Source organism: Tupaia chinensis, unplaced genomic scaffold, assembly GCF_000334495.1.
Source record: "Tupaia chinensis unplaced genomic scaffold, TupChi_1.0 Scaffold000600_1, whole genome shotgun sequence".
Taxonomy (NCBI): Eukaryota; Metazoa; Chordata; class Mammalia; order Scandentia; family Tupaiidae; genus Tupaia; species Tupaia belangeri.
The window spans coordinates 8431782-8459532 of NW_006160117.1; the positions used below are offsets into that span (position 1 = coordinate 8431782).

General features: G+C 36.7%; 1 protein-coding gene across 1 annotated transcript in view; it reads right to left on the bottom strand.

The window, feature by feature from the left end:
- Nucleotides 1-27751, bottom strand: part of DMD (dystrophin) — a 1496890-nt gene that overhangs the window by 1289076 nt on the left and 180063 nt on the right. Inside the window, exon 14 of the mRNA XM_027775723.1 lies at nucleotides 17661-17808. Within this exon, the coding sequence (XP_027631524.1) occupies nucleotides 17661-17808 (148 nt within the window). The remainder of the gene's footprint in view (nucleotides 1-17660; nucleotides 17809-27751) is intronic.

Here is a 27751-nt window from a genome sequence, read left to right on the forward strand (position 1 = left end):
GTACATTACTGAAGTTTTCAGTCTTGGGGATTGTTCTTTCCTCCCTTTTATTTTATACTCCAAATGTTCATACCCTTTTTTCCAAAAAACAGATTTTTAGCTGGGTTGGCTCAATGGATGAGGTCCCTTTACCTAAACTCAGAACAAAGGCTTACACTAGAAAAGAGAATTTTAAAGGCTTGCTTTCCTTTTCTCTCCAGTTTCCTGATTTTTAAGGGAACAGATAATTTACAAATGTAAACAAAGCTAACACTTCTAAAAACATATACAAAAAGTAAGTAAAACACACCCTTGCAAAGGTAGAAAACCTTTTTTTCCTTCCAACTTTCCAACTGAAGTGAGGGGTAGAAGCTCAAAAACTCTTTGACTGTTGGTGAAAATTAATAAAATATTGTATTTATGACATTATAATTACAATTATGAGATCAAAAGAGAAAATTGAGAGGGCTAGGTGGCACAGCTGCTCAAGTGATACTGGATCTGATACTGGAAGATTGTGTGCTTCACCCCCAAGTCCCCCTGTCCATGGTTAGAGCTTGTGCCCATGATCCTGGCCAACAGGAAAGGTGAAGGAAGGATTGCATCATGAGACCCTGTTGGGGGTGCTTATCTTTCTCTCTCGTCTCTCACTCTTACAACATAAATAGATAAATAACAACAAAAATGAAGTCAATCTATTTTTTTTTAGAGAGGATTTTTCTATAGGGTGCTTGCACTTGGCAGAAAGAGAGAGAGAGAGACAGAGAGACAGAAAGCAAGAAATCAATGCTCAGGGTCATGGCCACGCTGCAATCCCTTCTCTTCCATTCTCCTCTTCGGATCTTGGGCACATACGCACACGCGCCCGGTGTGAGTTTAAGCCATGGAGTCCAAGACTCGAACCACAGTCAACGACATGGGAGTCCAGCGACAGTCATTATGCCAACTGCTGGTCCCAAAGACAATCTATTTTATGCCTTTTAAATAATACATTTTTATTAGTATTATTCTACAGTTACTGTTACAGAGAAATTATATATATATATATATATCTGCATATATATATATACACACACACACACACACACACACACATATATGTATAATTTACTTATTTATTTCTTCTATGCGTAGGAAAGAAAGGGAGTATACCTAACAGAGTCCTGACACCACAATCTACCCCAACAGTTCAGCCAGCCCTGAATCATGAGCAAATATGTGTCTGGCATACTCATAGTAGTCCCTGAACTTGAACCAGGAACTCTCCCATAGGGAATTGCTTCACAGAGTGTCATGTTTTACCCCGTGCCTCCATCTATCTTTTCAATGATCTACATTCTCTACATCTAACAAACTACATTATTTTTATGTGTTTTTCTTTTTCTTTTCTTTCTTTTTTTTTTTTTTTGAGAGGTTTTTGCTATAGGGCACATGTGCTCACCAGACAGAGAGAGACAGAAAGTGAGAAATCACCCCCCAGGGGAATGGCCACACCACAATCCCTTCTCCTCCATTCTCCTCTCAGGATCTTGGACACACACGCACACGCACCAGGTGTGAGTTTAAGCCACTGGGTCCGGGACTCAAACCTCGGTTGACTATGTGGGTGTCCAGCGACACAACCATTACACTAACTGCTGGTCCCTATTTTTTTTTCTTCCTTTTTTTAAAGAGAGATTTTTGTCCTAGGGTGTGTGCATTCACTAGAGACAGAAAGAAAGAGAGAAATCATCCCCTAGGGGCCATGGCCATGCCACAGTTCCTTCTCCTCCATACTCCTCTTGGGATTTGGGGCACATATACACACTTGCACCCAGTATGAATTTCAAGTGGCTGGATCTGGGACTCAAACTGCAGTTGGCCATGTTGGGAGTCCAGGGCCTTAACCACTATACCACCTGCTGGCTCCAGCAAACTACATGCATGACACCACCGGGCCTTTGCTCACACAGTTTCATGGTCAAGAATACTCTTTTCCCTATCTCTATGGTAGACTTGCTTGCTCATGGTGAATTTAGACTTCTATTGCTTTCCCCGACCAATGTCATTATCCCTTCTCTGTTTCCATAGAATTTGGAAAATATAATTATTACAGATTTTGAGAAAAAGTATGGTGTACCATAACTTTGAACTTTATGTATTTATTTCTTCCTGCAATAAACTGATGTCTTTGAACTCTGGAAATGTGATCAATCTCTCACTCCTTCACATAGAGCTTTACATCTCCCTCCCTGGTTACTATAGAGTCACTGTACAAGAAGCATCGTTTCACTAAATGTTGAATTCCTTACACTGTAACACTACACTGAAACCTAACAAAAATATGTTGAATGAGCCTGAGAATTGCTTATATGCACAGAACTTTAATATTAAGCTAAATCGATTTTGCCTTGAGTGAACCACATCTCAGGGTATTCTGAAAGGGAGGCAACTACTTAAGTGTTGGCCGTGACCTTCAAAGGGCTTCTGCCCAGTGGGAACCAAGAGGCTTTCTTAGAGACCGTCTTCCCTGGCTGCACACAGAGCAGTGCCCATGCCCTCCATATATGACAGCTCCTTGCCAAATTTTGTTCTGCCAAAACTCTACTTTTATTTCAAATCATGGAAAAGTAGATGGGGGCCCTGAATCTTCTATCTACTCAGTCACTGATATCTTATAGTAATAAAGGATTCCCCCAAATCTATGTCTGAACCGGAGAGTATTATGAGAACGACAATGTAATCAAAGGTATTTCATCGAGTGCCTTGTTATATAACGACTACTTGTTATTATCATTAACAACCCTAACATCAATTCTAATAAGAAAAATGATGCCTTCAATACCCTGATTTTAATTCACAGAGAGTCAAATTATGATCATAATAATAAATATAGCTCATCCTTACTGATGAGAATATAGGTTAGAGGGCCAGCCATGGTGGCAGTGGTAACAAGACACTCCTCAATGCTGAAGCCATACAGTCAGGGATAGGTTGACATCCCAAGTCTCCTTTTACATGTTGCCCATGAGTGTAGATGTCTAGGATACTGGCTGATGAAGGCTGGAGGTGAGTCACAGCATCAAGACCTCATCAGGGGCAATTTTCTCTTTCTCTCTCTTGGAATAAATAAATCAAAATAAAAATAACAAAAGATATGGGGCAAGCAGATGGTGTAGTGGCTATGTTGTCACATTCCCACATTCGCTGACTTGGGTTTGAGTCCCAGACTCAGTGACTTGAAACACTCTGGGTGCACATGCATGCACACCCAAGATCCCAGGAGGAGAAAGAAGGGATTGCAGTGTGGCAATCCACTCTGGGGGGGGGTAATTTCTTACTTTTCTTCTCACTGTCTCTGTCTCTCTCTGTCTGGCAAGCCTACATGCTCTATGGCAAAATCTCAAAAAAAAAGATAGGTTGAATTAAGGGGGTTAAACTCCTCATTAAGTAACATTATTATGGATGAAAAAAGCTTCACCTTTATCATTTAATATGAGGAAACTTCAAAAAGTTTGTGTAAGAAGTGAATCAATGTACAAGTTTATTTGGTGCAAAAAATGCTTGGAAATTCATGCATAGTTTTTTCATAATATGCATTTTCCAATGACGTTTTGAAGATCTCTGCTATACTTAAGCCTCTTAGGAAGACCTAGTCCTACTTGTAGTGAGTGGTAAGTATTTTTTTCTTTATAAATTTTCTCAAAATTTACTAGGCATAGCTGTGATTTATTTTATTTTTTATTTTTTTATTTTTTTACTTGACATTTCTAACCTCTGGCTGATGGTCAGTAAGCCACATGGTATTTGGATCCCAGGGACTTCATTCATTAGCCCTGTGATTTTTGGGTAACCCTGTTAACCTTTCTGAGCTTTTATAAATGGTACACAAGAATGAAAATGCAAGGCACTAAACCAACTTTATAAGCTACTGCAATTAATAAATCTTGTGTTACACGTTTCTGTGCATATTTTTGTAGAATTGATTTTACCATGTTCCCAAATTATCCATTTCCTAAGCTGGCTTCTTAATTCTTTTAAGACTAAATTCTTATCTATACTCATTTTATTACTATCTGTGTCAGTCAGAAGTAACCACACACACACACACACAGACACACACACATACACGCAATTTAAACAAATGTATGAAACAATTCATTTTTATGTATAATAAATCCTGATGTTATCTGTTTTGTTACACTACAAAACAAAAGCTAATTGAACCACAGATTGACACCAAGACTTACAGTTTAGAAAACCCCAGCCTATCAGATGAAAATGCCAAATAAATCGAGATTAAAAAAAATACAAAAAAATTGGGCCAGCTAGCGGTGTAGTGCTTAAGGTGGCTGGATCCAATATGGGCAACTGCAAAGTTCAAGTCCTGTATCTGATGGCTTGAAAAACACTGTGAGCACATGTACATGCAGGCCCAAAATCCTAAGTGAAGAATAGAGGAGAAGGGACTGGTGTGGCCATCCCTTCTGAGGGGTGCTTTCTCTCTCTCTCTGTCTGTCTTTGGCTGGCACACGTGCCCTCTAGCAAATTAAAGATAAGTAAATAAAACCAATGTAAAAAGAATTCTCTCATGATTATTTCTTGCTACTTTTAAAAAGTTTATTTTCTTGAGAGAGACAAACAGACACAAAGACTTGGTTGCAGTTGGGTCCTCATAATGTGATCCACCTTGGCCTCAACCAGCCTGGATTATTATGGGCATGCATCCAGGCTTGGCATATGTAGGGTAGGCCCCAAGACCTTTTTGTGTGGGTCCAGTTGCATTTCCTCCACGCCACTGTCTGACCCCAGCCACTTTTCCCCTATGCACTCATAGTCTCACTAAAAGTATCTTTCATTGGGTCTTTCTCATATCAACATTTTTTCCTGATATTATTGCTTTTCAAATGCTTTTTTTTTTTCATTTTTCTGGATTTGCACTTCTTTCACTTATTTCCCTATCATCACTTCTGTGAAGCTTTTTCAAATTTTCTAGTCAACTAGTTACTCCCTTCCCTGACTCATCTAATTTCGTGCCTATTTCTATTATATCTCTTACATGGTATTTCAGTTGCTTACATGTCCACTTGCTGATTATACCACTTATGCTTCAATTGTTTAAATGTTTGTCAACGTTAGGAAGCCTTGGATTTTCTGTAAGTAGACTGTGCTTGTAATAATTTTGATATCCTGAGGGTCTGACACAGAACACCTCCAAAACAAAAGTTTACCGGATAAATATATTAATGTTAAGGGTTAAGAGAAATACAAAAGTAGTGTCAGAACTAAATGTCTGAAGTGCAACTTAATGGTGGTTTAAGGGTTCTCAAAAATAATACAGGTAATTTTTTTTTTTTTTTTTTTGAGGGAATTTGCTATAGGGCACATGCGCTTGCTGGAGAGACAGAGACCAAAAGTGAGAATTCACCCCTTGGGAGGATGGCCATGCCACAATCCCTTCTCCTCTGCTCTCCTCTTAGGATTATGGGCACACATACACGTGTGCCTGGTGTGAGTTTCTAGGTGTCAGGTCAAGGATTCGAACTGTGGTCAGCCACGTGGGAGTCCAGCAACATAACCATTATGCCATCTGCTGGTCCCAATACAAGTAATCGTATCAGCAGATCCATTCTTCAGTTGTGACAACTGGGTTATCCCCTAAGCCCTGTGTCTTGCAATAGTCATAAATGTCACTGCTATGGTTTAAATATCCCCTACAAAATGAATATTGAAATTTAATTGCCATTGTAATACTATTAAAAGGTGAGGGGCTGGCAGGTGGTATGGTGGTTAAAGGCACTGGACTTCCACATGGCCAACTGTTGTTCAAGTCCTGGACCGGGTGGCTTGCTTTCTCACTTTCTCTCTCTCTCTCTCTTTCTTTCTTTCTCTCTGTCCCTCTCTGGTCAAATTAAAATAAATAAATAAAGTTAAATAAAATAATTCTAGTAAATAAAAGGTGAGACATTTAAAGGTGATTAGACCATGAGGGTTCCACACTCATGGATGGGATTGGTTCTCTCATAAAAGGGCGAGTTTTGCTTGAAATTAGAATCTGCATCTTACAGCACTGTGAGACTGTGAGCCAATAGTTATCTGTTCTTTATAAATTACCCAGTCTCAGGTACTTTTTTTTTAAAGACTGGGTCTTGCTATATCACAATCCTCCTACCACAGTCTGCTAAGTACCTGGGATTACAGGTGTGTGCCACCATGCCTGCTTTAAAGATATTCTATTATAGCAGCATGAAACAGACTAAGATAGTCACTTATTCCTCTTTTCTGAACAGCATTGCGATTCTCATTCAAAGTTTCCATTTATAATATATCCTAAGGAGACTATGAAAGATTTCAGCAGTTTCAGATCATTTTGATGAAATTATCTCGAGTAGTCACATACTGGTTGAATTGCTCTGAGCAGTCTTCTAGGGACATCTTAGTTATGAGATTAAATTCACAAATTCCTGTGAACTACAGATTGAATGAGTTTGCTGATTATAGCATAGATCTTAAACAAATGTTCCAAAGTCTCCGTTAAACAATGCTGCACGGTTAACTATTTTTAAACAATTATGTGGTTTTAAAGTTCTATTTGTCTCAGCAATTCATTATTAGTATTTAAAAGTGCATGTATTATATATAACTACATATGCTGTATATAAACGCATACAACACTTATATATTAGTAAAAGGCAAATAGAAATTCAAGGATAAAATGTTTGAAAAATGTGATATTTAAAATTAGCAGTAAAATGGGATTTTCAAATAAATCCATGTTAACTAGGATTTACAATACAATATAAGCCTGGACTATTAGTTGTAAAGCCAGGATTTGGAGAACTATGCTGGCACATTAAATTTATTCATTTTCACAGCCTGCAGACATTTTAATGTCTGAGTAGCAATAAGAACAAATTACCTAAAAACTTTTAATAGGGTATAATAAATTAAGGCTGAATGGTAATGCAAAAGTGGGTACAACAGGACAAAATTATGAATCTCGTATAATGATCCAACAACACTTAAAGTGTGGAAACAACATTGGTATTCTGGGATATACAACCATACTTGATCCTAATTGTTTCTCTCTTGTCAAATAGAAATTGCACATCAATCTCAACGTATTACAAACTGTTCATTACATGCAAATGGTTATGTTTTGCATGTTCTCCAAGGGGACTCAACACTCTTAACAAAAGGAACCAGGCTAGAAGAGTTTCTCTGATGACTATGTAGCCCTTAGACTTCTTCAATTATAAGCAACAAAAACTGTTTCTGCCAGTAAGGGGATTCATGATAAGAAAATGGAGGGGCTCATGGGGTTAAAGAAAACCCAAGTATCAGGAATGGAACAGACAGGATGCTAGCGGATCTCCATAGCAAGAGTAACCTGCTGTTTTGACCAGGCATTCCTCTTAGAATGAATGGATTCCAACTTTATCACTCACATTGAAATTTTAAGTCTTGGGAAAAACTATGATTGGCCTACTTTAGAACCTGTGCTTAGGACCACTAGGATGATGAAAGAAAGATTTTGGCAGAACAATCTTTAGAAACTCTCTTGGACAGAGTACTTGATTCTGCATCTCACTAAGATTGCTCAGATACCCAAGAGGAACTTATAGTACTGTCAAGAGAAAAGTCACTAAAGGCTGATAAAATGCCATGCTCTGCAAGGAAATCCCACGTGGGAATGTTGCAGGTATGCACCTGGAGACATCCCTGAGTATGTTATGGGTGGATCATGATATCAACACTCTACTGGAAATGCTCACTCATTCTCTTTCTCTCTCTGTCACTCCTGGAATAAACACACTTGTTTAAAAAAAAGTGGCTATATGCTCTTAAAATGACTACGTCCACTTCAGGTTATTTAAGTGTTTTTTAAAACAATTAAAAATATTTTAAAGCTTATTTCATGAGTGAGACTGAGAGAGAGAAGAAGAAGAAAGAAAGAGAGAGAAATACCTTCAGCAGGGTCTCATACCACTATCCCCTCACCAGCTTTCCCAAATCATCCAGGATAATAGGCCTGGCATGTTCAGATCAGACTGACCTGGGAAATGAACCTAATCTTCCACAAGACTTCTAGTATTACAGAGCATTGTGCCACTGCGATAGAGTTTTTTCTAAAACAATTTAATGAAACTTCTTCTGTTAATAGAGGAAATTGAAAGTTTACTTAAAAAACAAGTGTATTTTGAGTTCCAGATTTTTTTTGGTGGTGGGGGGGAGGTTTTTTGCTATAGGGTGCATGCGTTCACCAGACAGAGAGAGACATAGAGACAGAAAGTGAGAAATCACCCCCCAGGGGGGATGGCCACGCTGCAATCCCTTCTCCTCCATTCTCTTCTCGGGATCTTGGGCAGGCACGCACATGCACCCAGCGTGAGTTTTAAGCCACCGGGTCTGGGACATGAACTGCGGTCAACTATGTGGGAGTCCAGCGACATAGCCATTATGCTAATTGCTGGTCCCAACTTCCAGTATTTTTTGTTACTATAACTTCCAATTCATTTTATGAGCATGGACTAAGTCCACTTCTCTGTTACATTAAGCAATAAAGAATATTTAAATAAAAGATTAAAAGGTAACTTTTTTAAGAGAGATTTTTGCTATAGGATGTGTGTGTGTTCACCAGAGAGACAGAGACAGTAAGCAAGAAATAACCCCCCAGGGGGGATGACCACTCTACAATCCCTTCTCCTTTAGTCTCCTCTCATGATTTTGGGCACACATGCACATGTGTCCAACTTGAGTTTTAAGTGGCCAAATCTAGGACTCGAACTGTGTTCAGCCACATAGGAGTCCAGCAACGTAACTATTATGCCATCTGCTGGCCCCTGTAACTTGTAATTTTATTGTAACTTTGTATTACCCTACCTTCTAAAGCAGGAGTTAGCAAACCATTTCTGTAAAGAGCTACAAACTTAATATTTGGGGCTATGCAGGCTGTGTGATCTCTGTGACAACTATTTCCTCCTAGAAATTAAAGAGCTCCAGAGGCCAACAGGTGCCTGCACCTGGTGCCTTGCTTTCTTGCTTTCTTTCTCTCTATGCCTCTCTGGTGAGCACATGTATCCTACTGCAAATTAAAAATAAATTAATAAATAAAACAAAACAAATAATTCTTTAAAAAAAGGGGGCCTAAATAACATGTAAATAAGTAGGTGTGATTGGATTCCAATAAAACTTTATTTATAAAAAATAAATAGGCAGTTGTCAGATTTGGCACCATAAGCTGGCTCTTTTAAAGACTTTGCTATTCATAAGATTAATAATATTTAGTATATATTTGTACCATATATTGTATTAAAATTCACTTCAAGCAAGTACTCATACAGATATCATAGATGAGATATTTACTCAATAAAAACCAGCTCAATGTATCACATGAAGTCCTGTATTTTATGGTAGCAGGTGTAATAAGTCTGTTATCTAAGTTTCTCTCCAATAGTTCTCAAAACAAGATTAAGTAAAATAGATGACTGACCCTTGGACAGGGAGGGAATTAATACTTAAAGTACTATAAAGGTTTCAACTAAAATTATCTATTGACAAATAGAAAGTAAGAGTGGACTCATAAAATCTTAGGGGGGATATGCCATCATATAGATATAGTCATACAGATGTAAATACTATTTTTTACTACCCATATCTATGAATATTTTCTCTGTAATTAGTTATGATCAGAAGGCCTTAGTACAAATTCATTGCCAGTAAAGTTCTGTCAATTCTAGCCTCACAAAAGAGCAAGAGTTTTAAAATTCGTTTACAATGTTTATTAGTTTGCAAATAATCTCAGTCTTAGGCTTGTACCTATAATTTGGTTATATAGTAGGAAGATTTACTATTATTATGACTAGATATGTGCTATTGAACTTGATGAATAGTTCACCCTGGACCAACTCATCTGTGAATAGGCCTCTTGTACTATCATTTGTCAATTTTATCATCATTCAAAATTTACAATTTATGCCAGGACATTTTCTCTCTCTCCTTGTAGAATTTGTTCACATCCAGCTCTTTCTTTATTCTGCCTTTTGCAATATAGTTCTTTCCTGGTTCCCAAAGTTATGTTTTCCTAGGAAGTCTGGGACACCCAAAGACATAATGGAAGAATGTCAAGAAGGACTAGGGCAGGTAAAAACAAAAAACAAACAAATCCAAGTCACCATTTCCCCCAGGCCAAATCCAGAACTTCTTGAAGTCTATATACCACATGTGCATCTGACTTTACCTTACTAAGTGGAACCCTAGGCCGTGAGCTCTTATTAGGGGAAACAATGTTCTTATTCAACTCTGTATCCCTCCCAGCAAGCAGTGACAGCAAGCAGTGTCCGCCTTGCACACAGTAAGCTCACACTGAATGTTCTTTGAATGGATTCCGGTTTTTAAGAAATGCTTCAATGGGCAAGACAATGGAGTCCTCAGTTAAACTGCCAGTAAATGCGAGGACTTTAAGCACTGTGTACAGAGGAGAGATGAGACTTGCTTGACATAAGAGAGAACTTTTTTGGATAGGAGATAGGGTAAGAATGGTGGGAAGGACATGCTTGGAGATAATTTGCCTGAGGTAATATAATGAAAACATAATTACTTACTTATTCATTCTAATGAATATTCTATGTTCAATATATGAGGAAATTGTTCTAGAAACTGATGCATGCTGTGTACAAGACAGACAAGTTCTCCCCAAAGTTTCCATTGTAGTAGAAAATGTAGATAATAAACGTGTAAATACCCAGTACCGTTTTGGCAAGTGACAGTGTTATGAAGAAAGTAAAGCAGGATAATTCTGAGAGAACTCAATCCTCTGTGCATCCTTGTAGGTACGTGTTCCTGTGTGTTCTCTTTAACACAGAGGGAGCTACAAAGACATGTCTTAGAAGACGGAGCATGAACACATACAAAGAAAATTTACAAAGCTCTTGAGAGAAGGAGACAGGGCTACAAGAGATGGGCACTGGGAGTAGGACAGAACTCTCAGGCAAAGAGAAAAGCAAGTTTAAAGCTAGGAACAAGCATTAGAAGAAATAGTTTAAGATGGTATGTGAGAAGAAACACTGAGAACATCCGAGAGGCTGGAACATCCTCCCAGCACAGTATTTCATGAAAATTACTCATGTTATCATGAATCTCATATTTCATTAAATAAAAATGTCTGCTTCTTATTGCTTATATATTTATATAACCAGTTTTTTTTTTCAACTTAAGATTTGCAATTAGCATGCTTCACTTTTTTCTTTTTGGCAGACTCTTATTCTCTTGATAATTTCATACTCTAAGGATGGAGATTCCTTAGGGATGACATGTTTTTCATGCATTTTAAGCAGTTCTCTATGGCTGGGGTTATTACAGTAAGTTATAGCGCTTTGCTTTTTTCCTTGCTTCTTTCCAATAATGTGTAACAATCTGTCATCTTCTTAAACGTGCCATGCTGGACAACAGAACGATAAGTACAAGCCATTGAAATTATCCAATTATTTTAATACACTTATTTATGAAAGATACATTTGATGGGCTACGATTTAAAGCCCCTCTCTGAATTTCTGCACTGTGCCAAACTCCCAATAAATCTGTTATTTACTACTTCTGAAAAGATGCATAGGCGCCAAGGAATTGTAGAGGAGTTTCTAAGCAGCAATAAAAGGCTAACAATATTTACGTAAGAATGAAGTGCCCAACTGTTTAACTGTATTAAGAGACTGAATTCTCATGCCACTACCAACTAATAACATTGAAAAGCTCACTTTAAAATGTATTCCCATATTTATACATGGCTGTAACCCTAAAGGAAGTGACTAGAGACAAATTCTCTTAGCAGTAAATTTTCTTGTTGATTCCCTTATGTTAGTTACAGAAACCAAGATAGCATTGAGAACCACAAAATGAAATCTTATGAAATTTTATTACTGCTGGAGAAATATAAAGGGCAAGCAATGGTATGAATTATTCTTAACATCAGGGTCCCAACGAAGGGCAACAGATGGCAGACATATTTACTCAAGTGATTTTTCCAACAAAGTTTCTATCAGCATTTGAGTCTCTGCAGTGTGGTTGTTAAGAAGCCGTCAAACTCACCAGCCAGCTGGTGAAATCAGCGCTGTAAAAACTGACCATGTATGAAATATACTTGTATCCAACTTGGTCTTTTGCACCTATGCCTTTATCTGGATGGCCTTTGATTTAACCTGTATTTAATATAAAGTCAGTGATCACTTATCAAGTCTTCTGAGGGAGTAGATTGCCAGTTAGGTAGTAAGAGACATCTTAATAAAAATAGAATATAAGCGCCCACTCTGCACTGCAGTCATGGGCAGCACTGGGCGTGACCTACACACAACCATTTAGCACTCATCATCTCTGTACGAGTCAATGGCATTTAGATGGTAGCATCTGCTACATGAGGACTTCTATTAGAAGAAAAGAATGAGCAACCCCTGGCATTTCCATTGAAAGGAAGAGAGGCTTTTCATGGATCCACTTGTCTCAAACTTTTGGGCAGAAGTCATGCTAACTCCATTATGCTTTGTGAATCTAAACTCTTCAGAACTGGGTCCACTGAAAAGTGCTTCAATATTTTTTTTTCTCTTCTCTCAATAATAATTGGGGGAAAATAATAACCAAGGTAAAGCAAAACTGAAGAGCAGTTACATTTGTCTTTGACACTTTTGTATTCTTTCTTTGCCTACTCTCTCCAACTCCATCTAAAAGACCACAGTGCTACTTTCATGTTGCAACTACATAGTTTTTATGTAATTTTCCATTCTCCATGTACATTTCCAATTTGAGCAAAGAAAGTGCTTTTGCCTAACTGGAATAGGAACTTAAACCCTGAGTTTGTTTTGGTATGTGATGGTAGGAGCATATAAACGTTTAAAAAATGACATATTTAAACCATGTTGACTTGAATAACTTCAATCACAATGAAGTAAAGTGTATTACTATATCACAAAGCAAAAAGCTTTTGAATGTATTTATAGCAACATATATAAATATATTGCATATATCTACCATATAAATTTTGGAGCGAAAAAACAGTAACATTGAAGGATATACCAGAAAACTATTTTTAAAGAATTAGTTTATTTAACTTCATTTATTTATTTATTTATTTATTTATTTATTTAATTTGTTCAGAAAAGGACAGAGTGGTGGGGGGGAGTGAGAAAACCAAGCCACCAGGTCTGGGACTTGAACCTCAGTCAGCCATATGGGAGTCTGGCACACTTAACCACCATGCCACTCACTGTCCCAACAGAAAACTATTCACAAGACTATATTTTGCCTCAAAGGAGCAGTTAATTGATTTCAAAATGATACATGGATGTGTTGCTCCCTATATTCGCTTAACATTTGTTGCCTAAAGAGTTTCATCCAAACAATCTCACTATTTACTTCAGGTTGATTTTAATTGCAATGTCTTGATTTCAAGGCCTCCTGCTTGCTCATGGCAACATTCTTTAGAAAGTGCTGTTAATTTTTACTATGGTTCACGGCATTATCCCATAAAACAAACAGGCTCAATTTTTATTAATAGTAAGAATATTCAGCTCTTTTAACTACTTAGTATAATAGTGATTTTTATTGTTTCTACTAGCAACTGCAAGAATTTTCAGTCCCATTCAATAACAGCCCATGTTTTAGAGTGTATTTCTTTCTAGTCTAGAAGAACATGCTAGACCTAAATGCTAAGTCATTTTATGATTTCCACTTTCCTGTTTTCACTCAAGGTACTTGATGATGCACCAATTTACTCTGTCACTATATAAGTTAACATTATTTTCATAACTCATCTTCATGGTGCTCAGCTTTCCCTTTGAAAACTCCCATTAGCAATTCTTCTTGTTAGGAAATGAGTAGGCAGAAGTGTCAGCTATCTGAGGGTGGATGTGTTTAGCTGAGTTGGAATTTTCCTCAATTTCTAATTTAAGAGCTATACTTTGAGAAGATATCATTATACATAAACATAAGGTTTAATAAAATTTCCAAGTTGGTCATTCTGCATTTCAGATATAAAGGGACAATAAAGTTATAAATAATTTTTAGCTTTTATCAATATTAATTAATAATTTATGGAGAGTGACTAGTTATAATAAGGGTTTATACTTAGTGAATAAATATTCTGTGGAACATATTATTCTGGGTACTTTATACACATATCATTTTCATTTCCATTTTATTTATTTTAAAAGAATTACTTATTTAATTTTATTTATTTTTAATTTGACCAGGGAGACACAGAAAAAGAGGGGAAAAGTGAAAAAGCAAGCTGCTAGGTCTGGGACTAGAACCAGTCAGTCATGTCAGAGTTCAGCAACTTAGCCACTATGTCACCAGTCAGCCCCTTTATTTCCATTTTAAAGAAAAGAAAGCAGAGACAAGGAGAGAATAAAGACACCTTCACAAGATTCATTAAATCTTAAGCCAAAGGAACTGAAATTCAAACCCAAACTTTCTTAGTTTAGCATCTAATCTTGAAATCTACTGAACTTAAAATCTTGAGCCACTTTTCTGAATCATTAGAACCCAAAGTGAGATATCAATATGAGGATGAGTGATACAACTCTGCATATGAAATGAATTACTGCTTGTTGAATGAATGCCTAAAGAAATGAAGAGATAATTGAATGCGTTTATTAAAAAGCCAATTTTCAATGGCATACAACATTTTCCCAGGAAAAATATGTGATATTTTAAAGAGATTTCCCATGGTGGTAGAGTATTTTATTTTGGAATCTCTTGAAAAATATACATATTTCATTTTATCATTCACTGTGAGAGTAAAAACAATCGGGTTTCATGGACTCAGATGAACTTTCTACTATAAGGGTCACTTCACTATGAATGACACCATCAGGCATCTGTTAGAGTATTGAATTCTCTTTTTCAAAGTGAAAATAATATATAGGACATTGTTTAATAGAAATATATATATATATGGAACTGCTTACAACATATACATTTTTTCATTTTATATCTAGAAATGCTTTCTTTACTGAAAATTGTGTAGAAGAGGCTTCAAACTGCTACATACTTCTGTATATGATTGATTATTTAGTATGTAGGGCAGTTCAGTTGATTTTCCTCAAAGTAACCATTACTGTTCATACCAACAAATCTGTCTACTGCTAACAAACACCATCTATATTCAGCTTTCTAAAATAATTTTGTAGCAAATATTTAAACTCTTTCTCCTATTCATTATTATTCAATTGACAATGAGGATAGCCAAGACAGGTGAAATTATCAATGCTTTGATTTCCTGTATCAATGTACATATCTTATAGAGTCTTATGATACCTTTTCTCAGAAAGCAGAACAGAAAGATCATCTCAGGAATCTCATGTGTGTGTATGTGTGTGTGTGTGTGTGTGTGTGTGTTTGTATGCCTGTGCACACATATGCAGATGCAGGATTTTGGACTTAAAAAATCACCAGGGGAAAAATGTGTTAATTGTTTAGACCATTTGTGATATTATTCACAGCTCCTTTGCTAGAAGAACTTTCTCCTGGTCATCTAGACTTTGATTTATTTTATCTATAAATAGAAAAAGAAATGGACTAAATAATCTTTTAAAATTCTCAAGAGAGGTTTGATAAAATGTTCATTGATTTGAACTAAACCACATTGTGAAGAAATGAGGACCATTAGACAGTCTCCAGACAATCATTATTATACAGTTGCAAGACTGTTAGTGGCAATGTATAAAAAGACCAAATGATATTAAGATATTTGTTTTGGACTTTTGCTTCTTGCCAATTTGAAGTAAAAGGGGTCAAATTTAACATCCTGTATGAAAATCTTACAATAACACAGATAAGCAACATAGGAAATAATGATTTTGAAGACATTGGACATTGAAAGAAAGTGTTCACTGAGATATTGGAAACAAATGTGGTAAGCCCTGCAATTGCTCCAGCTTTTCCTGTCTAGAGACAGTTCCTGACTAAGATGAAAGAAGAGGAAATGCTCACAAAGCCAGGACACCTGGTTGAGTCGATGAAGCTAAATATGAGGCCACAGTGGATAGAGATCAAAAGACAGAATACCAGAGAAGAGAGACATGTGGAGAGAGAGAGCGCGCGAGAGAGTGAGCAAGCTTTGGATATCTACAGAGAGTTCCCTTACAGCTGAGTCATGATCAGTTCATATACGAGGGGATTTCAAAAAGTTCATGGAATGGGGCCAGCATGGTGGCTAAGGCACTGGACTCCCACATGGCCAAATGCAGTTCAAGTCCCAGAACTCATAGTTTGGTTTCTCACTCTCCTTTCCTCTATCTCTATCTGTCAAATTTAATAATAATAATAAATAAATAAAATTAAAGAGATAATTTTTTAGAAAGTTCATGAAAGAACTGGAATTAAGGTATGAATTTATTTTGATACAAAAAAATGAAAACCATGCAGTTTCACACAATACTAATTTTCCATGAGCTTTTTAAAATCTGACTTCATGTATTTCTCCAAGAACACCTTATATGACTCTAACATATTTACATTGCTTAGGCAGAGACCTTGGCAGGCTGTCGTAACACAAAATTCAATTTAGTGTAATTAAAACATGTATCTTTTGTATGATAACAGATTAAAAAGCCATGAACTTCCTGTCTCTAAATACCAGCACTGGTATGTACAACTTAGATAGATATACATATAATTACACATGTGTTTTAAAGTATTCATTTTCTGGATGTACATTGTTTGTCACAAACACAGGCATTTAAATGCTTAATTCCTAATATCAAAAAGTACATTTGCTCTGCAAAAATATTTGAGAATGGAGAACTGTAAGTTGAATATCATATTGCTTTTATGAAATCCAGCATTTTGAAATATCTAAACTATTTAATAAACCACCATTTTCTTTCTTTGCCTTCATCCGTTTTACTCAGTACTTTCTGGCATTAAAAACTGGCCACAATTCAAATCCACTTGGTTGGAAATTGCAACATGCACAATTTGAGCTAAAAAAGCTGTAAAAATACTTAAGCCTTGCCTTAATAAACACAGTACATCTTATACCTAACCTATATTTTATCAACAAAGTGATGTCCTCTGCAATCCAATTTATCTTTATCTCAATATTCAAAAGACACAACAAGTTGAAACTAAACTATTCACTGGTTATAATCCATATGTTCATCCCTATTAACATAAGCCATAAAGGAGGCACTAAGTATCACCCATTAACTCTGCATCGTTTTGGCCTCTGGACTATCTTACAAGGCATTTTGCCAATAAAATATATAGAAATAATGCTATATCACCACAAACCATCTTTAGGGAAGGAGAATACAATTTTATCATGACAGATACATCTAGCAAACACATCATTGTTAAGCATATCACAAGTACTCCTTCTAAACGGGTTCCATCATCAGCCAAAGATACACACTGACCCGAAGCCACAGGACACTTTGCTGCAAGATGCTTCCCTGCATCACAGATGCAATTCACTTTGCAGTTCATCACAGAAACCTGTTCTTCCTAGGCTCTCTCATCCTGAGACAAAAACTTCATAGCAATCTTCTAACATGATCATCATAATTTTCTAATATGTATGGTGATAACAACACACATGAGGTATTAGGGATTTTCATCATCCTTCACAACTCCAACCTAAAAATGTTACGCAGTCATGATACTGCAGTGATGGCAGAGATAACTTGGAAAAAGAAGTCTCGAAAACTTACCTTAAGATACCATTTGTATTTAGCGTGTTCCCAGCTCTCAGGAGTTTGTGTCTTTTTGAGAAACTGTTCAGCTTCTGTTAGCCATTGGTTAAAAATCTTCATATCATAATGAAAACGCCTCCATTTTTCAACAGATCTGTCAAATTGTCTGAAGGCGAAAATATGGATAAAAAATAAGTGAATTATATAAAACAAATTATATCGACAGAACGTATATTTTTTGGCTTAAATTGTCAAAGATACTCTTGATAGTTTCTTGCATTTGTAGATTTGGATTTTAATTAACAGATAATAATTTTGGCTAGCAAGATGATTTAAAGAATAATTTTTTCCTTTAAAATAAAATATATTCATTGTTTGAAACAAAAATAAAGACAACTATGTTGAAGTATTACATTTTCTTTCTTGTAGTCATATTTAATTTTTCAAATTCCAGCAATTTAAAGATGCATTTACATTGTACTAGATGGTTTGAAAGCTATATATTCAATTTCAAGATATTGCTTGGATCTAACTCAAATAATTTCATAAAGTCTATCACTTTTGGTATTACTCTTGAGCCAAAATTGTCTGTAATTTTTTAATTGTCAGAGAGCACATGTACTCACCAGAGAGAGAGAGAGAGAGAAAGAGAGAGAGGGAGAGAAGGAGAGAGAGAGAGGGAGAGAGGGAGAAGGAGAGAGGAGGGAGGAGAAAGTATCATTTTGCAATCCCTTCTCCTCTACTGTGTCATCCTATTAGATTTCGAGCACAGAGAGGGAGAGAGGGAGAGAGGGAGAGAGGGAGAGAGGAGGGAGGAGAAAGTATCATTTTGCAATCCCTTCTCCTCTACTGTGTCATCCTATTAGATTTCAAGCACACATGTGTCTAGAACGTTTTTTCAAGATCCAGAGGCTGGAATTCAAACTGCAATTGGCCATGTGGACTCTAACTCCTTTAACCTACCTGTGGGTTGGTCCAGTCTGTTCATTAATATAGAGCATTCAGGATGACAGATGTAATTTATACTGTAGGCTCAGATGTAAGTGATTAACCAACTAACTGCTATGCTAATAAAAACTAGCTAATGGGTGTTATCTTCCTTTAGTTTCCCTTTTCTGTATCCACTAACATTTTAAATTGAAATGCTGAAGAAACTTAGTACAAGGCAATGGGCTAATATCTCACATAAAGTAAATATTAAGAAGCAGGTATTTGGTCATTCTCCAGTCATAAAAGAGACTGAGTTAGAAATGATACAAGTCATGACTTTATGTTTACTTTAAGACAGTTGCACATAAGAATCACCTGTACATACACAATCTATGTGTACTTCACATTCTTTCAGACATTAAAAAATCAGTTATGCTGCGAGAACAGTAACAAAACTCTGATCCTGGGGCTCCACTGCAGACCAATTAAATCAGTATCTTTGACAGTGAAACTCTGACACTGGTATTTTCAAGAGCACCCAGGTGATTCTAATGTACAGTCAGGTGAAAAACATTGCTATAAAGTAAGACTTGAAATCTTATGGAGCTTTTGATTTACTACATCTCCCAGGGCCTGTCCAAACAAGAATCAGCTATCACTAAACCATAAGCCATCCTTAAGAGTCCTGGCTGTGGGGCTTCCTCAGAGCATAGTAGTCTGCCAAGTTTCTTTGAATCCTATTCTTAAGAAGCAGTGGATTGTACTTTTTAATACTATGACACCTTCTCAGACTTCTGCCTTTATTTAGGCATTTTAAATAACTTTAGAACCTAATGTCATGTATGTCTACTGATTTACTGAGAAGGGGATGACATTTACATTTATTGGACAGTTACCATAAACTAAGCTTTGGGCTCTATGTATATATAGTACCATGAATATAACATTTTATTACATCTACAGTTATTATTCCTATTTTCCACAGGAGAAAACTGAGAGGCCAAGGAACTTGCCAAAAGTTAAAAAAAAAAAAAAAAGGTATTAAAGAACAGAGAGGGGGTTTTAACTCAGCTATCTCTGGTTTCAAGAGCACATTTCTAATAACTCACATGCTCTTTTATGGGGAATTCCTTTTCTAGACCAAATTCCATTTACCAGTTAAAAAACTGAAAACAATAATTGTGCATTTTAAAAATGTTTCTACTTATTATCTTTAAGATTTAATTAGTTATCTACCTAATTAATTACATTGCATTTTTTCAGACATTGCATTTAATGAATAACTATGTGTTTAACATTAAAAATATCTCAGTATTTTGGTAGCATAAGAAAGGCAACAATGATAGTCACTCGCATCACTGGTGTGAAAAAGTTGCAGGTGAATGAGAATCTAACAAAACATAAGCATAGTTAGCATTGTTTCAACTTGGTGAGACTGTGGTTGATTTTAATTTTCATTATATATTTTTCTTTGGCCATTTTTCTACAATGTGTTTTTCATGTTTTAAGAGTCAAAAATAATTTTTAAAATAATTGTACATGGCAGTCTTGCGTGTTAATGACTGCTATCTCCAACCTCGGTCCTGCTATCATTGTCTGAGAAACAGTGACCTAGAGCACAGAGGAGCTACCAGTTGGTCACAACTGACCACTCCACCTTTACAGCAGTCATCAGTCCCCTTCTTAGATAGCTTTTCTATCCCCTTTCTAAACATCTAAATTATCCTCTTAACAGTTTCAATCACTTGGAAATGATCGTCTTTCTGACATAGGTGCTAGAAATACTCTCTTTGTTTCAGGTTGCTGTAGACCCCAAAGGTTTCCAATCTCAGACCTATTGGGCAGATTTGTCCCTCCAGTGCTCACTACACTGGCAACAAACATTCTCCACCAGAGTTCCCGGAACCCTGTTCCCACACCTACACTTCTTCCTGTCCATGGATATCTTCCCTTTACATTACCCCAAGAGAAGATAACCATACAAGTCTATACACATGATCACGGTAGCCCTAGCTTTGTAAGACAGAATTAGAGGTAGGAAGAAAAAGGAATAGGCTGAGTTTCTGGACTCTCCATGGTTCCAGGACCACAAAAGTGAGACAGGAGACTTTCCAGTCACACAGGACTGCTTGCAGTTCCCCCAACCCCTGCTAATGCCTCAGGACTTGTGAATTTGCACATTGATAGCACATTCCTGAAATGTCCTCTTTCCTTTTGGCTCCCTTCTCTCCATCTCCTGCATCCCAAAACTTTGCATTCTTAAAGATTTTATATAAATTGAATACACTTCATTTTATAAAGTATTCAAAATAGCATGCGACCGCTAAAACTTTGAAAACTGTAAAGTTGATTTAATTTTATTATTAAAATTACTGCTAAAATGAATAACTCTATTCAAATAAAATATTAAAAAATAAAAGCATGTGCTTTACATGTGATAGCATTTAATGTGAGTAATAATACTTTAAACTCCATTTCAAGCAGCACATAAAATTTTAACAGATACTTTTCAGCACTTAATATGAGTTGTTAACAACAGAGTCTAAATCTATCCTGGAGTTTACTATGTAAAATTGCATTTTTTATCATCACTACTTGTAAACTTAAACTCCTTCCTCCTAAGAAAAATTCTGAGTGAAAAAATATATATATACACACGCACATATATATTAGTGGTTTTACAATGTTAGATTTATAAATTTAATTTCTATTCAATCACTGTGCTTCTTCAATTCCTCTCACTCCATTAATTGCACTGCCCATGAGTGAAAAAAAAAGTAGGCAGCAACAACTAGAAACACATACAGACATTTAAAAAAGCATTCATGGAAAGAAATATTTTACCTTCTATGTTATTTCTGGAGAAAAAAATGTTGTGTGTGTGTATGAGTGCGTGTTTCCTGGCAGTAAGAAGAAATGTAGACTGAACTAAATAAAGGACAAAAAAATGTCAGTATAAACATGTGGATAATAAATCAAGTGATTTTAAAATTTTGCAAATATTAAAATTCTCATTCACTATGCAAGCGGTATTTAAAATTACACAGCTGCTTAATTTATGTGCAGCATAACTTATTTCCTGCTGTTCTAAATCAAGTTAGTCAGATTATTCTCTAACATAAATTACATTTAGGGAGTAATTTAGGTACTTTGAGACATACTTTAACACTTTCAGGCCATTAAGGTGGTGCTCAATTCCATGAAATAGATTTAAATAAATAACACGCTAGTAGCCTTTTGACATATCCATTGTGGCTTTATACTAAGGTCTGCAAATTCAGCATTGGGTTGCTGATTATTTTTCCCCTACATATTTCATCTTGGATTAAGTGAGTGGGTGACTTGGCTGAAGTCTTACGGTCCAAACTATAGGTGCCAATAAATAAAAGTTAAATTGGTTATCTGGCCCAAACCATAGTACCTTGCGGCTCCCTTCTTCCTCCAACTTTCCACTTCTGAAGTAATTAAACTATTTAGTAAGATCTAAGTGTACTCATAATCAGGAAGTTTTATTCTACAGGACCTAACTTGGTCTGAAGAGCTCTCCCATGGCTACAACTCTCCTTATTCTTTTATGTCTCATTCTAATGACACCATCCCTGCCTCTATAGGCTAAACTAGGATGCTCATGCTTATATATCAAGCCCACAACTACACATCTAGAATTTGACTCCACTCCAGCTGTGTGATGGTCTCACTGCCACCACCGGACGCAGGCTTGTATCTGACCCCATCACTGCACCTTGTCAGGCAGGTAGAGCAGTGGTCAGACTATCTGGGATAGAATCTGGCTCTGTCACTTACTGTGTAGCCTAGGGTAAACAAGTGTTCTCTCTAAAAAGCAATTATAGGGACTGGCAGGTGGAGTGTTGGTTAAGGGCTCTGGACTCCTACGTGGTGACTGCAGTTCGAGTCTCGGACCTGGAAGCTTGCTTTCTCACTTTCCCTCTCTGTCTATCTCTCTCGCTCTGACTCTCTCTGGTCAAATTTAAATAAATAAATAGTTAATTTTTTTTTTTTTAAAAAAGCAGTCATAAAAGCAGCACCTATCTGCTAAGGTTAATTGTGAGCCAACGTTGAGTGAATAATGATGTATGTAAATTTCTTAGAATAGTGTCTGACGGTGTTCAACAAACATAAGTAATATTAGCTTTTGTTACTAGTCTGCCTCTATTTGACTTAAACCTTTCAAAGCAAACCAAATCATCAACAGGTTCTGGTGGGGATCAGGTGCATAGGAGATGGCATTACGTATAATTTCTGAATTGAAAGTAATTAAATAGGAAATGTCATTAGCCTGTTGATGAAAACTGAATCAGTACTCTGGTGTAGAATTCAAGGTTGACCACATTTAACTGTGACTTCGCTCGATGTATTTATTTTTTGTAACACCTTTTATTGTGAAGCATAACTATTAAGTTATTGGGAAAGTCATGATGTATTTTCTGGTTTTATATGCAAAATGTGTCATGACTTTCCTGACAACCCAATAATATATAGAACAATGCATAAAACCCATGTATCCATCACTCAGGCCAAGAAATAAAACAAAGAAAACACAACAGCCAGAAAGCCCTCTTGAAGCCACTCTCAATAATTCCTTCCTCAATCTTAACTTTCCTAATAGCTGTACAGTTTAAATATGCATTCCTAACACCAGTCTGGTTGTTGTATGGTATTGGAATGGTATTGGATGTTTTATACAATATCTTTTTTTGGAGAGGTTTTTGCTATAGTGCTTGTGTGCTCACCAGAAAGGCAGAGAGACAGAAAGCAATAAATCACCCCACTCACCCCAGAGGGATGGCCATGCCACAATTCCTTCTCCTCCATTCTCCTCTCGGGATCTTGGGCATGCACGCACAGGTGCCTGGCATGAGTTTAAGCCACCAGGTCCGGGACTCGAACCATGGTCAACTACATGGGATTTCAGTGACATAGCTATTACGCCAACTGCTGGTCCCCAATAGTTATTATTTTTGTGTGGAACTTCAGTTGCTCAATAAATTTTTTTGAGAGATTTTTTGCTATAGGGCATGTGCACTTGCTGGAGTGACAGAAACAGAGAGACAGATGACAAGACATCACACCCTGGGGGGATGGCCATGCCACAATCCCTTCTCCTCCATTCTCCTCTCAGGATCTTGGGCAGGTATGCACACGTGTCTGGTGTGAGTTTCAAGACACCGGGTCCAGAACTTGAACCATTGACAACTATATGGGAGTCCAACAACATAACCATTACACCATCTGCTGGTACTTTAATATATTTTGGAAGCAATCCATTTTGTATCTTTTTCATTGTTGTGTAATATTCCATCACATGATTGTCTTAGTCAGTTTTCTGCTGCTATAAGAAAATATCCAAATTTGGGTAATTTAAAAAAGAGAGCAATTTATTTTCTTACAGTTCTGGAGGTTGGAAAGTTCAAAATCTAGCTGTCAACATCTGGTGCTTGGTGAGAGCTTCTTTGCTGTATCCTCACACAGCTGAAGACAGACGGGCAAGAGAATAAACTAAGGGAAAGCTGCATGAACACTTTTTATAAGGACCTCACTCCTACCAACAAGGAAGGAGCCTGCATGACCTAATTACCTGTTGAAGGGCCCACCTCTTAATACTATTACTACCACATTGGTAACATCTGAGTTTTAGAGGGTGCTCCCTTCAAACCATAGTAATGACTTTTCCATTAACGGTTTATAGTTTGGGGCCATTATTATGTTTCAACAAACATTCCTGTACCTGTCTCCTAGAATGTGAACATCTATTTCTATAGAGTATATATCTAGGAGTGAAACCAATGAGCCATATGCTATGTATATCGTTGACGTTACTAAACAGTGCCAGGTTATTTTCACTCCTAGCAATGGTAGTGTATGAATTTATACTCCTACTTAGAATTCACAGTCTAAGTTGCAAGTATGAAATTTCCAATAGCTCCACATTCTCATCAACACTGGGTACTGTCAGACTCTTAAATTTCAGCCACACTGCTTGGTATGTAGTGGTATTTCAATTTCATTTTAACTTGCATAAACTTGGCTGCTAATGGGACAAAGAAACTATGTGTTTATTAGTCATTTTTTTTTAATTTGCTCTAGGGCACATGCACTCGCCAGAGACAGAGAGAGAGAGAGAGAGAGAGAGAGAGAGAGAGAGAGAAAGTAAGAAAGCACACAATAGGAGGGAAGACCATGCCACAGTCTCTTCTCCATCTCTTGAAAATTTGATGCATCCATGTACATCTTCCTGATGTGTATTTAAAGCCTTTGCGTCAGAAACTTGAACCACTCAGTCAGCCATGTGGAATTCAGTTGTCTTAATTATTATGACACCTAGCTGGCCCACAGATTTCTTAGTTTGTGAGGATGACATGTTACAGACAGTGTCACTGTGGTGCATAAAACAGGTTTGTTATTTACTATACAGTGATCACTTTATAAAGAGCATCCTTGTCAAGATACAAAACATTGCCAGCAGCCCAAAACTCTTTGCAAGAACTTTTTCCAGAACTTTTTCCATTCTGCTATTGGATTGTTTGTTCATTCCTTAAATATTGTCAGAATTCTTCAAAATCATGTATGCACATACTTCATTCGTTGTATGTATATTCCAAATATCTTCTCCTACTGTGTGGTTTTTATTTTTTACTTTCTCAATGCTGTCATTTAACATACACAACTTACTAATATACAATGCAATTTAGTTTATTATTTTTATGATTGGTGCTTCATACATTTATTTAAGCAATGTTTCTTTACTCAACCTTCATTAATATACTCTTCTGTATTTTGTTGTAAAAGCTTTATTAATTTGCTTTTTCCTATTTAGTTTTGTAATCCTCCATAATTTTATTTTTGTGTATGGTTTGAAGTGAGATTTACACGTATGTTTTTCTCTAAGCAGGAAATTCAATTTAATTTTTCAGGCAAGTCCTGCATACAGTATAAAATAATGGGTGCACAATGGAAAAATAAAAGGGTGTACAGTGAAAGTGGTTGTTCCACTTCCAATCCCCCACTCATCTAGTTCTGCTCTTATTGTTAATAAAATTTTTATAAGTTGAAATAGTTATAGAGCAAGACAAAGAAATAAACAAATACAGTATTATAAAGTGATAGATTTCTCATTCAGTTTTACCGTTTGCAATTCATCCAATGCCAGTAATTTTACAGCAGCTCTGGATTGACATTTTATTTTGTAACACTGCGTTTATTTTATCGATTCCTAATTCTCCCTAGGTTGTGAGCCTGGAGCTCAGGCTTCATACAAGTTTGGAGTGGTATTTTGCTTTTAAGTTTCTCACGGTGGTTATAATATTTGAGTTTAGGAACTCATTCTCATGCCTTTATTTTCTCTCTTCAGTATTGATTTTCTACACATTTGTTTCCTTAATTTCTCCTTATAAATTTTCATTTATTGCCACATAAACAGAAAATACAGATGTTATTTGGATGATATCACTAACATGAACATTTAATATATTCTCTTTTTTTCTTTCTTTCTTTTTTTTTTTTTAAGAGATTTTTGCTATAGGGCACATGCGCTCACCAGAAAGACAGAGAGAGACAGAAAGTGAGAAATCAATCCCCAGGGAGGATGGCCACGCTGCAATCCCTTCTCCTCCATTCTCCTCTCAGGATCTTGGGCATGCACGCACACTTGCCCAGTGTGAGTTTTAAGCCACTGGGACCAGGACTCGAACTGAAGTCAAACACATGAGAGTCCAGCCACAGCCATTATACCAAATGCTAGTCCCTTAATATGATTTCTTTCAAGTCATGGGATTTGTGCCATGCTTAATGAAGACAAGAATATCTCCTTTCTTCCTTTCACTTTATTTGCCAGAGGGCACATATGCTCACCAGCGAATCAGAGAGAGGGAGAGAAAGCATCCCCTAATGAGGCATGGTCACACTTTAATCCCTTCTCTTCCATTTCTCCATCCTTTGGAAATGTGGAGCATGAATGCACACATGCCTAGCTTGCTTTTCAAACTGTCAGTTCTAGGACTTAAACCATGCAGGTGACCATGTGGGATCTGGTTGCCTTAACCACTCTGTCACAGGCCTAGCCTGAGACAGGGATATTTTCTCCAGTTATTATAGATGAACCTCTCAGATTTCCTGTCTAGACATTTCCTTATGGAATCCACTCACCATCAGGGGTTCAGCTAACATCTACAGTAGGGCATGGCACACTATTTATAATAATCATTAGAATAAATGTTTTAGGCTTTGTGGACCAGTCTTTGTTACAACTATTCCACTCTGCCATTACAGCTCAAAAGCAGCCATAGACGGAACGTAAATAAATGGGTATGCCCAGGTTTTAATAAAACTTTATTTACAAAAACAAGTGATAAGCCACATTTGGACCAGAGGAGGTATCTTATCACCCCTTGATATGATTATGACATAATTCCAGGTTCTGGCCTTTAGTGACCATAATGTGTCCTTTAATGTTAGGACCTTTAGGGAAATAAGTCATTGAAACTATTGGGTCATTGTAAAAGTTGTGATGCATTTTCGTGTAGAAAAATATAGAAAAATATGTCATGACTTTTCTGATGACCCAATAACTTAGCAGTCTAAATAAAATACTTTAAATTTCTTACAAGGTTTATGCTAACATATTTTCTGAGGCCTTGGTATATTTCATGGGACTCCTTTACAAAATATCAGCATTTAGTTTAGTCTTAATTTAAAATACTACTTCATGTTGTAATGATGTATTTACAGATCTGTTTTTTTCCCCAGTAGACTGAGTACCTCTTAGAGAAAAGGGAACCAGCAGTTAGTGTAATGGCTATGTCGCTGGACTCCCACGTAGTCGACCGCGGTTTGCGTCCTGGACCCAGTGGCTTAAAACTCACGCCGGGCGCATGTGCGGGCGTGCCCAAGATCCCGAGAGGAGAATGGAGAAGAAGGGGAGAAGGGATTGCGGCATGACCATCCCCCCTGGGGGGTGATTTCTCGCTTTCTGTCTCTATGTCTCTCTCGGTCTGTCTGGCGAACGCACGTGCCCTATAGCGAAAAAAAAAAAAAACCCTCTCCAAAAAAAAAAAAAAAAAAAAAAAAAAAGAAAATTTATGCACCTTTGAATTCCCAATACTGAACACCATTTCTGGCACATAATAAGTGCTTAATGCATTTTAGAAGGAGATAAATGAATG